This window comes from Pteropus vampyrus, unplaced genomic scaffold (genome assembly GCF_000151845.1).
Source record: "Pteropus vampyrus isolate Shadow unplaced genomic scaffold, Pvam_2.0 Scaffold1, whole genome shotgun sequence".
Classification (NCBI taxonomy): domain Eukaryota; kingdom Metazoa; phylum Chordata; class Mammalia; order Chiroptera; family Pteropodidae; genus Pteropus; species Pteropus vampyrus.
In genome coordinates this window covers 35,185,070-35,197,937 of record NW_011888782.1, presented here as the reverse complement: position 1 = coordinate 35,197,937, position 12,868 = coordinate 35,185,070, and the positions used below count along the sequence as shown (strand labels likewise).

The 12,868-nt window shown below is 37.0% G+C and overlaps 1 protein-coding gene across 1 annotated transcript in view; it reads right to left on the bottom strand.

Annotated features, from left to right (window-relative positions):
• Nucleotides 1–65: 65 nt before the first annotated feature.
• Nucleotides 66–12,868, bottom strand: part of MORC1 (MORC family CW-type zinc finger 1) — a 157,153-nt gene continuing 144,350 nt past the window's right edge. Inside the window, exons 28-31 of the mRNA XM_011355579.2 lie at nt 11,909–11,996; nt 10,325–10,378; nt 2,988–3,182; nt 66–221 (exon numbers count right to left, since the gene is read on the bottom strand). Of these exons, the coding sequence (XP_011353881.1) occupies nt 66–221; nt 2,988–3,182; nt 10,325–10,378; nt 11,909–11,996 (493 nt within the window). The remainder of the gene's footprint in view (nt 222–2,987; nt 3,183–10,324; nt 10,379–11,908; nt 11,997–12,868) is intronic.

Below are 12,868 nucleotides of genomic sequence, written 5' to 3'. Positions count from 1 at the left end.
TTTTTTTAACAGAATCTTCCTTTTTCTTATTAGCATTTTTAAAAAGGGAATGTCTTTTCTGACTTTCAGTTTTGAGAAGTACTTTCATTTTTTTCTAAAGGGAGACTCTGTCCTGTATCTGTAGTTCCTTTATTTAAAGTGTTCTGGAAAAGGAGATTATCTTCTTTAAGCAAAGCTTCTAAATAACTGTCAATCTGCTCCAAGTCTCCTGCTGGACCGCCCTGAAAAAGAGAAGCAACAATCGTAGCAGGGAAAGAAGCTACAGGGTTTATTCCTGTAATCGGCGTGACCTCTGAACAGTATTCCTTATAATTCATATAGCAACACAACCCATCTTGCATCTGAATAATGCTTTTAGCCTTTCAAAATGTTTTCACATTTAATCTCATTTTATGCTCGCAAGTGGTTAGAAACTTGGATCATTTTTTCTTCTTAGTGGACATTAGTTCAACTGTTTTTTTCCCCTTGTATTTAATTACTTGTCATATTCCTAAAACTCCCCCTACACCTCCGTCTCATCCTTCTCTGTTATAGGCTCTCATCTCCCATTAAAAATTCATGAATCTTTAGCCTCACAGGCAAAACAGATGAGTAGGAAAATTCTGACTTCCCTGTTTCTCCTCTTTCCTCTGAGGCAGCATCTTTTCCCACAGCCCTTGGCTTGCTGCCTCATCTGTTCCTTTTTCTCTCTTTCTGCCCCCGCACCCCCATCTGAGCTCCACACTCTCCTTCCTTGGGCTCCTAATCCATAAACAGCAGGACAAATGCTCCTTCTTTACTGACGTAGATCTCACTTCCCTCAGGCCCATGAGATCAACTCGTTCTCCAACCGAGCTGATGGATAAGAGAACTTTTAGGAAGGATCTTTCAGGAACAATCCCAATTTTCTATTATCCCTAATAAGTGTCTGGCACTACCAACCTAGTTTCTCTATCCCTTATCTGATTTCACTGAATGTGCTTTTGCTTTGCTCCCTCTGCTCTATATTTGCTCAGTCCTTTAACGAGGCTGAACTGTACTGTGTATTGAGGCCCAGCTGTGTGAGTGAGGCCCCCATCCTTTGGGCAGGTTTCTACGATATTGATAGTCACCTAAATTTCCAAATATTCACTGATCCTAAGGATTACCCTGTATGACCCTTTCTGAAGCTGACAACCCTTGATCTGTTTGGCATAGTCTAATCCTTTGGCGATTGCTCTCCCTGGTGGACTAGACTTTCTCCTAGGACTTCAGGTGGCTTCTGTCTCTAGCTTCTTTATGCAACTGTCCCTACTTCATCTGCTTCGGGTCCACTTCATTTCATGTCTCTGCTCTGTTCCACTGCAGTTGCACTGGAGACTAGAGATAGTGGAAATGGACATTTCAAGATGGGGATGAGAGTAAACATATTTGGGCAGGAGCCTTTTGAATACTTCTCCAATGATATTAGATACTCAGCAGGCTAAAATCCTTAACTCCTTACCAAACTTTGTGAATGTAGCAAATTAAATTAGTATAATTACCCTTTTGTTGGGGAGAGCCCAGGGGTTTGGCAAAGAAGGTAGAGCAAATTGTCATTCTGCCTTTTTTTTTTTTCTAGCCAAACACAGATTTGATATTCTGAGAGCCAATAATTCTTATGAACTTTTCTGAGAGGGACTGGTATTCAATTTCCATGATATAGAATTTCTTTGGTGTCTCTAGTTTTTCTTGTTAGTGAAACAACAATTATTACTAAAATTTTACCATGTGCCATAACACATAAAAATATTTCCCGTCCTTTGCAGCCCCAAGAACCAAAAGGGGCTCCACTCAAGTTCTACTCTTCCAGCAATAAATAAACTCAAATAATAGGCTTGGTTGGTACTGTTGAAAGAAGCACAAATATAATTACATTCTGTGAAAACAGCATTAACTGTCTTTTTTTATTTTAATAATGAAACATTTTAACTGTTGCCTAGACCACCTAAGATGGGGGAGGGATCTTCTCTTGGCTCTATACTTTAATTAAGCAAAAATGTTTTCTACATTTTATTTTGTATTTAATATAAGAGAAATCCCAGAGAATACCAAAAGATGTATATTTTTTTTGAAAAAAGAATGGACTCTCACCTTAAAATGCTCACACCCAAGCCTGAAATGCAGGGAGTCTGGCTTCAAAGTCCATGCTCATCATGTGCTACACTGATGTGCAGAGGGTTTCCCTGTCTCTCCCCAAGCTCCTTCAGCAAGGCAGTCCTCTAGCCCTCCAGTCAGGGCTCTCTGTCGGGGCCTCAGCTCCCGCACTCGCACTTTGCATAGCCCATGAAGGCCCTATCTCCTGTTCCAGACTCAGGGCCTATTCTGAGGAAAATGCCATGTGCTTCCTAGGCTCACTGTTTACTTCTCAATTTATTCCTGGCATCTACAGAAAGACATTTCGACTTTGGCTATGTATTTTTTTAAAAAATTTTAATGTATTTTATCTAACATTTCTATATGCTATAGTAGAAGATGGACATTTCCTCATGAGCTCCATCTGTCATAAAAATCCAATTCTTTAAACATTAAAATATACAAACAAGATGAACAATAATCCATACTTATACAATGTTTCCTGATCTCTCTAATCTCACCTCTAAGATTAGAGGAGTCGATTTTTATTTATGTATCTTTAGGATAAAAATAAATTAACATATTTTGCTGTCTGAAAAAAGATTAGAAAAAATTTTCTACTGGAAATATACTATTGAGGAGACACTGAAGTTAGTAATCAAACCATATCAGCAGCACAAGCAGATTCTGGTTTTGCTAAGAGAAAAAAAAAATAGACCTTTAAAAATTATTCTAGTATATGCTTTCAAAGTTCAATTATTTATGATTTCAATATCCTTATAGGGAGAGTAAGGGCTAGGTTAAGTGACTTGTCCAAGGTCAATAAATGGATGATGGTGTTAGCGGAAGAAGCTAGCTGAGTGCTCTTTCCACAAAGTACATTCTCACTACTCAGATAAAATTTCATCACTTACCAGCTGAAGTTTCTGCAACAATGCTGCCAGTTTTACATGAAGATTATGCAATTTATCTTCAGTAATTTTTCTTTTTTTTTCACATTGCACCAGAGATATTTCATTAATCACTCCTCTTCTATTAGCATCATCGATAATAGACTGAATCTTTCTCTTTAGTTTTTTTTCGTATTGGACCATGTAAACATTCTGGATCTGGGAATGTTTTTAGAAATAATTTTAGCATATTTTTAAATTTTACTTTCCCCTCTAATATCAGAAAATAATTTTGTATTTCAATTATGCACGTATCTACCAAGTGTCAATTACATATGAATAATTTAAATTTAAGACATGTTGATACCTTTAGGGAACTTACGATCTGATGAAAGAGGAAAAGAGAGGAGAAAAAATATACAATAGTCCAGTAACTATAAGGATGAGAGGGTTGCACTGATGCATTCTTTTGCTTTGGAATGAAGAAGGAGCCCAGTAATAGTTGAATCTGTTCTCCTACCAGTGATACCACATTATTCAAGGCACCAAGGGGGCAGGTACCTGTAACCCTCTCTCCACAGAACCAGTAACTTATAGACAAAGACAGAATAGCCAGCCATTCAGGGCATTTAATGTCATGTTATTTATATGACATGGCATTGCAGATAATGTCATGTTATTTAAAACTCAAGTCTATAGCATCTGAAAAGCACAGATGCTACAGTAAAAGGAATTCTTGTTCTGTCACTCTCTTGGATTCCTTTCCCTGATGTAAAGAATACAATCATATCCTTACGCATATGACCCTCACTAATTCAAGAGCTTAGTTTTTTGCCAAGAACTCATGTTGTGCTTGAGGCACTCACAAAGTAGAAAGAGGTAATAAAGAGGCCAAATGCTTTGATTTCAGAATGACATTAATTGCTTGTATCAGCATTTTGAGAGGGCCAGAGGATATTCTGAGAAAAGAGATACAGGGCAAATTCCGTTTTCATAAACATTTGAATGTTTCTGTAATAAGGGGATTTCTGTGTTCTAATATGACTGGGTTGCCAGGAAAATTGTAAGGTAGCCTCATTTGTCTTCTGGGTCCACTCTCCCTCCTTCTCCCTTCTCCAACACCTCCCTGACACACGCAGGTTCTTCCCCAGACACTGTTCACATAGCCCAAATGTAAATGTTATATCTTATGGGAGAAAGTGCATTGTGCCCCCAAGTAAGGCACATTATTAGATATTATTAGAGTTGAGAGAAGGGTGCACATTCTCCATTAAATTAAGAGTATGAAAGTCCTTACTTAAAGTACTTGCCTTGAATTTATGTCAGTAACTCATGCCCCAATTATTGATACTTTTTATGTGCTATTAATTGAAACGAATATTTGGGAGAGGGACCTAAATAGTACTTCATGGGGCAAATACTAGTCTTAACTGTGTGTTCTTACACACACACGCATGCACGCACACACAATGAAGTTAAAGGCAAGACTTACTTGTGAGGTTTGTAGATTGCCATATAAAGAAATTTTAGATTTTTAGACTCTTAAATTTCCTGGAAGCTTGTGTGAGGCACCAGGAATTACACTCTGAAAGCCTTGACCTAGCTCTGTCAATTTTTACTTTGTTTCCTGAGTTCTGAGCCTCGTTCTTCCAGAAATACACCAAGCTCATTCCTGCCACAGGCCCTTTGTCCCCGCTATTTTCTCTGGTAAGTTCAACCAGGTACACACAAGGCTCACTCCTTAACCCAGAATTGCTTAAAATATGGCTCAGCTATTCTTTGCTCACCTTCCACAACACACACCATCACTGTATCCTCCTGCAGTTGTTTTATGGCATATAGCATTATATGCTTATTTATGTGGTTAGTATCTATGATTATGTGACACTACATTATGTTTTGTTTATGTGTTTGTTATTGTTTTCTTTAGAATGTAACCTAAATGTAAAAAAAATTGCTTTTATTCACCTCTGTATTTCCAAAGCCTGCCACGTGATGAGCGCTAAATAGTGGGGAATTAGGAGAGCAGATGTGTGGCAATCATAGCAATGAGATTGCAGACATGTGGGCGAATCCTGCCCTGAGTTACAGGCTATATTCCGAGATCTTGGAGGGGAATCTACTTTTGAACATTCTCAATTCAACCTACAAGAAGTTGATGACTTACAACTAGAGCAACAACTACCTACTCTGGAAGCTTCACAGGTACTTCCTGTGGAGGCTTCGGTCAAACCCAGGGACAGCTCCCATGGCCTACAGGTGATGTAGGGTAAATAATTCAAGTCAGGTGTAAAGAGGACAGGGTCATAGATAGTCCCGATGTCACCAGCCACTTATAGTTCTTAGTTTTTAGAACTCGAGAATTTTACATCCTGAACAATAGCCAGGAAACACTTTTTTATAAAATTAACAATTAGATAAACCAAAACAAATAAATTTAAAATACATCATTATTTAGAAAAACAATATTATTCATCAGCAACAAAAAGGAACACACACTATCGATATTATACTTGAATGGGTCAGAAGGGCATTATGCTGAATGAATCAAGCCAATCATAAAGCGACAATACTGTATTTTTATATTTTTACAACATTCCTAAAATGACAAAACTATAGAGCTGGAGAAGAGATGAGTGGTTGCCAGGGGTTAAGGGTGTTTGTGTGTTAAGGGTGGAGGTATAACTATAAAGGGAAAGCACAGGGAGGTCTTTGTAGTAATACGGGTTCTGGATCCTGATTTTGGTAATGGTTACACAAATCTACATATGTGATAAAATGAGACACATATTTTACCAATTTCTGTGTCCTGGTTTTGATATGGTACTATAATTATATAATTTTGTAAAGTGTAAGCATTAGGGAAAATTGGGTGAAGGGTACATGGGACTTCTACTATTTTGTAAATTTCTGTGTATCTATAATCATTTCAAAATAAAAAGTTCAAAAGACATTTTCAATACAGTATGACATTAAGAATTTTTATATAACACACTACATTTAAAGTCATATTCATATTTTGTAATTAGCAAACTATATTTTCTTCAAACATTACCAGCCTGTTTCCTGATTTATTCTTCTGCCTTTCCCAAGCTAATATCTCCAGGCGATTTCCAAGAAAAGTAGTAATTTTGACAACTTTTAAAGCTCAATATAAAAGGACTTCTAGTTGTATTAACATTTTCATTAAGGTGAGTAGAGAATTGTAACAAGATGAGAGGCTTAGTTCTGGTAGATAAACTTACTCTTGCAGAGGTATTTGTGGCAGATCAAAAATGGAATTCTTCACAAACTACATTAATTCAGAACAGAATCAGGATTTGAAAGAAAAAAATATTCAACTGAGATTTTAATTTTCTGCCTTGAATTTAAAAAGTCAGAGCTCTAGCAGCTCTGGAGTTTCAGAATCCTAACAAGTTTGCATAAAGTAAAGTAGGCCTACAAGATCTATAGATTTTGTACCTTACAGGGATATACATGTGAGTGTTTATGTGGGGCAGGCTCTGCAGAAGAAACAATTAACTTTGATTCAATGCACAAATAGTAAGGTCCAGATGCATTCAAAGGTACTGATTAAATGCCACCAGGATACAGAGTTTGATAAGAGAGGACTGTTAGTGTCAAAGATTCTATAATTTAGAAAACAAAATACAAGAAACTAATATGATACAAGTCAGAAAATTTAATTAATGCTAAAATCGAGTTTCAAGGTTCTCTCAGAACACAGAAAGTCAATATTAATTTCCCTTAGACTGAGGATGGTTTCATGTAGCATGGATCAGTTTCTATCTACATGGGGTAGGCAGGATTTCAACAGGCCAACTGTGGACTGAGAGAGCAAACAGGAATATTCTAGGAGACCACGTAAAGAAAGGCTCAGAGGCAGGCTGGTCTAGTGGGTTGGAGCAACACCAGTTTGGGTGGATCAGATGGCTTGGGCGAGGAAAGAATAAAATATGGTAGTTCAGGTCAGGTTGCGCAGGACCACCAATGTTGTCATGAATCACTGACTACTCCAGCAGTACTTATGAAAAGCACTGATGTGATCAGGGCGAGGTGACCAAAGAAGTCTATAAGCTGTCGAGGGTCTTCCTGTGCCTGGATGTGGCTCTCTTTGTTAAAAGTACACACTTTAAAGTGTAGATTTGCCTTCTACGTGGATTTTGAAAAATGATTTGAATGGTTTTTATAACCAGACCTATCAAAATCTACTAATCATTAATAAAGTCCTTAAGACCAAGCAGTATCATGTTAGGGGAGCCATAATTCCAACTGTTCTGTGTTTTGTTTGCAATATCTCAGTTTCAACAGGAACTCATGGTCTCCTGACTGTTTATCTTGCTTTGATTCTTTGAATCCCACTTGCCCTGAACATTAAGGAGATTCCATCACCAATGCTAACATAATTCACCTTGATTAAACACTTATTCAGTCTGGCCTCTGAGACCCAATGACCTGGCTTCATTACTAATAGTGTAGACACTGAAGAATTAACATTTAGAAAAAGACATGAAGAACATATATAAACTTGGTTAAACTGAGATGTATAATAATCTAATTCTTGGCAAATTTCCAATTTTTATAGTGCAAGTATTTAAATCAGGGTTCCCTAGCCAGTAGATGAAGATCTGTGGGAAGATCCAGGAGCCTTACTGGTAATTCTTCAAGCAGATTGCCACAGATTTCCCATTGGGACAATTCCTGTTGGAACACTAAAGAACCTGCCTACCACATGCACCCCCACTCCTGATATTTCACTGTCAATATTTCCCCCATATAAATCTCATCATGTAGTGTAAAGGTGTTTAGTAAGCAAACAATAATTATTTTATACCAACAGGCTCAAAAGCTGTAATATACTTACTGCAAGTAATACGTGCAAACTCTCACAAGGATGAAGTATTACCATCTGGATAAGAATAAGATGTAAGAAAGTAGTGTAGTGAAAACAGCTTTGGAGTAGGACAAATCTGGGTTCCAATCCCGAATTTGCTACTTACTTGCAAAGATGACACTGGAATGTTATCTTTCTGACTCTCCATTTCTTCATTACTAACATTGAGACAGTGGCACATCCCTCTCAAAGTTGTTGTGAGAGTTAAATGAGGTAACATATATAGAAGGCCTAGTTCAGTACCTGGCTCTAGTAACTCTTGATCAATCACAGTTTTACATTCATTGATGACAATATTAGCACAAAAATAGGGTCAAAAATATATTGAAAGAGAACTCTGTCTTCTACTCTAGTTTGTAAATGTTGACTTGAAGCTGAAAATGTTCAATTATTGCTTTTGCAACAGGACACTGTTCAGAAAATAAACTCGCTTTTCAGTTGAATAATGATGGCAAACTAAGAACTCTAATATTCCTTCATTTCCAGCTGCTTATCACAGTCTAACAGGCACTCAATCAGAAATATCAGAGACAAATACATCAACAGGGGTGTTAAAGTTAGACACACCCTAAAATTCAAATACTTTGTGATATAGCCATTCTAAGAAGGAATCTGGTTTCAGTTTTAATTTTCATTTCAAGTTTAACTAGTTTTATGTCTCTGGAAATTTACTTGACAATTTCAGTTCATTTATAAAACAAGATTATTCAAATATATTCAATTTCTTACAAAGGAGATGAGGCAATACCTCTGCTTATAGTTATGTTTTGCACAAATACAGGGGGCACCATTCACCACCTGGTCTTTATAGATTTGCATGTTATTATAATAGTTTTCCAGAAGATGGCGGTAAGCATTGTTAAAAAACAAAATTTAACTGGTAAATTTAGACCAGCTTGCTTTATTAAGCAATTCATGAATCAAGCAGCATCCCATCTAGCAACTAGAAGGGCTCTCTGAGGAGTTGAACAAAATGGATGGTTTTTATAGAAAGAAGGGTAGGGCAAGGAAGCTATTAACAAAAGAAAAGAAAGGATTATTTCTAGACCAGTACATCTTTGGGTAGGTGAGGTGGGGTGGTGAAGGAAATGGCAAGGGTTTTTATCATGAAAATTACCTCTTCTTTCTATGGGGAATGAAGCAGGCATGACAGATTACCTCAGTGGTGTTGACCACAATATTCTAGATTAGTTGATTAAGAATATATTTCTGGGGAAAGGTTGAAACAGCAATTAGGTCAGGTATTAAATTTAAGTTTAGTATCATGGGCTTTAACAAAAGTGATGCTACTTTGAGCCTGCGGTTTTCTCTTTAACTGCATAAGCAAATGGGAGAAGATGCTAGTATATGTGCTAGTTATACAGCAAGTGAACCAGTTTGAGCACACACAAGTAAAAAATTTCAGTGGAGCACGAACATCTCAATATTGATACTGGTGCCATGAAAAGTTCTAGACTTTTGTGGCCTCTATGATGAATCTGGGAACCTCAGTGGCCATCCTGACTCTAATCCTAATCCTCTATGTCTCCTTGGCCAAGTTTCACATTTTGGAGTCTCATTCCCTTTAGTATGAATTAAGGGTATTGAGAACATATGATTTTTTGAGATATTTCTCTAGTAGAACTGAAAGACTCTATTAATTCTTCCCCCTCTCCTCTTTTAGGAAATCTTTAAGAACAGATACATGGTATTATTATTTGAAGATTCTAAAAAACAAAAACATCTATATGCATGGGGGAGGGGGATGGTTATAATAAAATACATGAAAATATTAATAGCAGTGATCTTAAAATGGTTTGGGACTAGGAATGATTTTTTAAAGAAATTTATTTTACCTTATTTTATTGGCGTTAATTATTTTTATAATTCTTTTATAGTAAAAAACCATAAACTTTAAAAAGCGTTGATAGAATACTGAAAAAAAAAATCCAGAGTTATAAACTTGTCCAGAGTACAGCAGGTCCTCAAATAACATTGCTTCATTTAACGTCGTTTCTTTATAACATTTTTGAGATACTTTAGCAAATTAACTATTGTTTATATCAATAGACTATGGTAAAAATTGGTTTCGTTATATGTTGTTTCACTTAAAGTCACAGAATCTATCAACAACATTAAAAGAAGACCTAGTATAATTAAACACTTACTTTAATTAAAATCTACAAATGATTTCTGGTGTCTTGAGAATTCACTGAATCTGTTTCTTGACGACTCAAAATATCATGTTTCCTATACATGTGTTCCTACTCCAAGTGTTTCATAGGCTTTATGATGTGGAAACGTGCATTTTAAAATTCAAAAAAATGTTGCTTTGTGACATCTGAAATGCTACACATTATTCTAAGTTTTGATAAGTGGACGCAAATTTGATTTCCTTCCAAATCTAACATTTGGAAATGTATATTATTTCTCCTTCGGAATACAGGATCATCTAGAATATAAATGACTACATTGAAAAAAAGCTTACCTGGTAGAAACACATTTTCAACTTTTTATTTGTCTGTTCTGGGCATTGTTCCAGCTGTTTTCATAAATAATAATAAAACAGGATATTAATTTTTAGAGAATCAGCCGTCTATACAGAGTTATAATATGCAATATCTAGTATAAAAGAAGTATCAAAGCCTAGAACTGGCCAATGCTGATACTGTGGGTCTTTTAAGCCTGGGTCTAATTAAATTAATTAACTTAAGGTATATAATTAGGCAGTTTACATAATTAATACAGCATGGTTTAAGAAATCGTAAATAAAAAAAAATCTAGGTGAAGAAAAAGTAAACGATAAATAATAAATATTCAAAAGGATGTCAAGAGGTAGTTAGATTCAAAATTTCTTAGATAGAAACACCACAGAAATAGACTGGGAGTCACTGGCATATGGGATAACGTTTGAATCCATAGACTAGTTGAGGTCACCTAGAAACAGCATTTAATAGAGAGAAGAAAGTGGTCCAGGAATGAGTCCTCAGACATGCCAACATTTAGGAACCAAATAGAGAAGGAGTTGCCAGCAAAGACGGAAGGAAGCAAGAAAATAAGAAGTGTGTTGTCATGGAAGCTACACAAGGAAAGTGCTTAAAAGATGAAAAAGTGATCGATTAAGTTGAAGGACTCTGAGAGGTCAAGTAAGTGACTACTGCATTTGTCAGCTCAGCAGTCACTGGTGACCTGACAAGACAGTCACAGTGAAGTAGTGAAGTCAGCAACCTGATGGGAGAGGGTGAGGTGAGAGTAGAAGGTGAAGAAGCAGAAATAATGACTGCAGATTAGAAAATTAAGGATTTCACACCCAGGATCAGGTTAAAGAATACTGTACCACAGACAGATTAATAATTTGGCGCTCTTTTCACTGATAGCCTTTCCATGTGTACTCATCCTTTCACAAAAAACACTGGGCATAAGGGCAGGGAAGGAGTTTTCCCACCCTCCTGTACTGACCAGGCTCTTCTCCTCCACTCCTGTGAGCAGTTCTGGGGGCCTCAGGCCTGTACACCTCACTTAGCTTCACCACAGCCTTTGCTGACTCAGCAGCTTGGGGACCACTCATTGTGAGCCAGTATGAGGCTCCTCAAGTAGCTGGCCAAAGTTTTCCTTCCACTCACATAAAGTACTGTCCCTGAGAGGAGAGTTGGTAAATTTTCTTCATCTTTCTCTGTGATGTCTTAGTGATTCTACTAAGACTAGTAACATGGCTGACCCACCCCATCCTCACCTAAGCTCCTCACAAAAATGCCTGAAGAAATATATCTAAGAGACAGAAAGTCTATTTTTGGTGTGAGGGAGGGAAGTCAGGGATGATGTCCCACCTCTTTTTATCTCTGCTACAGACTGTTCTCAGTCTGTAAGATCTTCTCAAAGTTTATTTAACCTTTGACCACACTGGTTTTAAATACAGCTTTAATTCTGTCATCCTTTTGGTATAAAGATTCTCATCTTCGTTCACTTAAGCCATAATAGGTCCTCTTACTGGTAATACTTTACATTTTTCTTCACTGAAGATTAAATTCAGGCTCTTTTGTCATTTCCTCAGAATTCCAAAAAACCAGCTTACCTCAGAACTTGCTATAAGTTCCTCCACAGATGTGTAGCTAAACTCTGATGACAGCTGATACTCAGGAAAGAAATACAGAAGAATCTCCCTGGGAATATAAGAACAGCAGAAATGGGAATATACCAGGAAAAGAGATGCAGCACTAACCTGTCAGAACTGACTCTGACTCCTGGTGTTAAACATCTTGGCAAAGATAAACATTCATGCCCACTAAACTGTTTTTACCACTTGCATTAAGGTATTCTTCAAAAAGCACAGAATGGCTATAAAAGGGCAGCAGGAGGAATCCTTGTGATGATGGAACTGTTCTGTATCCTGACTGCATCAATGCCGATATCCTAATTGTGATATTGCTCTATAGTTTTGCAAGATGTTACCGTTGGGAGAACTCTCTCTGTATTATTTCTTAAAACTCCATGTGAATCTGTACTTATCTTAAAATTAAAAGTTCATGAAAAAAAGTAAGGAAGAAAGGAAGAAATGAAGGAAGGAAGGAAGGAAGGGAAGAGGGAGGGAAAGAGGACTCATGATGTCCACTCATAACCAAGCAGTCCAGGAAAACCCTGCACCTTATTGAGTGTTCTCCTCCATAGAGAACTCTGCAAAATTCCTGGAGGGAAACAGGCTGATTTGGGGCTTACTGACTTTTTTCCTGAGAAGAACTTAACTCTCTAGAGTAACTCTTTTCATCTAACCCTCCAGGACTACTCTTAGAAATCATATGCAGACCCTGTTCTTTTGAAACAGTAATGGCCACTGTTCTGACAGGCACTTCATTTTGCCAAAAGGCAGTAGCACCCCACTCTTCTAGTGAGACAGCTATTCTAGGATTAATCACTTAGAAAACACATATTCCATTCCTGGAGAAATATAAAATCTAGACATTTATAGCTACCACATCTTAAAAGTGTAAAGAGTGTTTTTATTTTGAAGTGCTCCAAGGACTTCATGTATATTATC